General features: G+C 44.4%; 1 protein-coding gene across 1 annotated transcript in view; it reads right to left on the bottom strand.

The window, feature by feature from the left end:
* The window catches only part of LOC113217298 (voltage-dependent L-type calcium channel subunit beta-2), a gene marked incomplete at its 3' end in the record, with an annotated part of 216,693 nt that overhangs the window by 9,163 nt on the left and 206,013 nt on the right, over nucleotides 1-1,517 (bottom strand). The window contains 1 exon segment of the mRNA XM_052269453.1: nucleotides 333-408. Within this exon segment, the coding sequence (XP_052125413.1) occupies nucleotides 333-404 (72 nt within the window).

Below are 1,517 nucleotides of genomic sequence, written 5' to 3' on the forward strand. Positions count from 1 at the left end.
TGGGGGAAAATCTGAGAGGAAGCAATCGCATTAGTAAGAGACACTGAAAATCTCACTTTTTTGTCAAACTAAATCATGCAGCGTCGTAAGTGAGTTTACTTTAAATGAGTTGAACTTCAATGTCACGTTTAAATTTAATAAGATGAAACATAATTAGTGCTTTTCGATCATAACAGTTAAATTTGCGAAAGATTTAATGTTAGGGCGTAAAAAGTTCTACCAGAAACAAAGAAAGAAGAAGGAGAAAAATTGAGATCATATCAGAGGTACTGTAAATAAATTTCGCAGTACAACACTTTTTTTCCTTCCCGTGTTGGTATGCCTCGTTTTACCGGGTGCTGGCTGTGTGGCCGGTTGGCTGCCCTGGTTCTATCGCGGGGCTGTTGCGGCTGACGGTTGGCCATGGGTCTGCTTCGTCACCGGCAACAAAACGCACAGTGACAACAGGAACTTTTCTGGAAAGTCAGTTTCCGCTATAACACGCCTCTTCACGCGAAACTTAAAGAGAGCGCTATCCGAGATTCGACCAAAAGTGGCAAAGCACCGTCCTTTTCCTTTTCATCCAGTCTCTATGACCACATAATATTTTCCACAAAATTTGCGGTGCTCATAGCGGTTTGCGGTACTGGATGACGCATAGCGACAGCGGCCACGCCTATCTTCTAAAATATAATAATTTGACGATATTCTCTCTAACGGCCTAAACACATTCTATTCCGCGTTGGCTAAACAACATCGGACTCATAAATTTTTGATGTGTCTAAATTAAAGAGATTTTCCAGAAAAGCTTATCTTATCCATTCAGTATACAGTACACTCTACGGGATTCGAGAGATAGAAAAACCAAAACAAAGAACTATAAGTTGTACAATTAACACAGTAGATCCGGCGTTGACAACCTGCTTGCATAAAAACACCAACATTCATTAAAGATCAGGGTCATGCGCCACTTGGCATATACACGTGGATTTGCTGCTTTTACACCAGATATGCTTACTGCGGCGACAAGAAGGCACCGACTGAATGCAAAGATGGCACAAAATCTCAGAGTCTGGAATTGCGCTCGGTTCTCCTACCCCTAACAACTTTCCCGCCAACTCCTACCCCACTCAACCTCGCAGGTCAAGATGACAAAATACACGGAGTGCACAAACAGTAGTGACGACGACGGTATCGGTAAGAGCGAAGAGCAGAGATGCGCACACTGGAAAGGCAAGTGTGTGAATATCGCACACTTGTAGGTGTGTAATTGTCACACCCCTGTAGGTGTGTGAATGCCAACTCGTACACTTAAGGGAGTAAAAGTGTAAATTTCCCTTCGAAAATTCACACACTTGTGTGCCTCTACGTTTCCGAATGTCGTTCACACACTTACAAGTGTGCGACGTTCGCACACTTTGGATTTCCCGGTGCAGGGGGATACCAGGGCACAAAAGTTAGTAGTGACGACGACGGCATCGGTAAGGGGCGAGATGCGCCGCATCCGCAAAGAAAGGGCACATGTGCAAGGGGGAGGG

The sequence above is a fragment of the Frankliniella occidentalis genome, unplaced genomic scaffold (assembly GCF_000697945.3).
Source record: "Frankliniella occidentalis isolate FOCC.00 unplaced genomic scaffold, Focc_3.1 Scaffold5, whole genome shotgun sequence".
Lineage (NCBI taxonomy): Eukaryota > Metazoa > Arthropoda > Insecta > Thysanoptera > Thripidae > Frankliniella > Frankliniella occidentalis.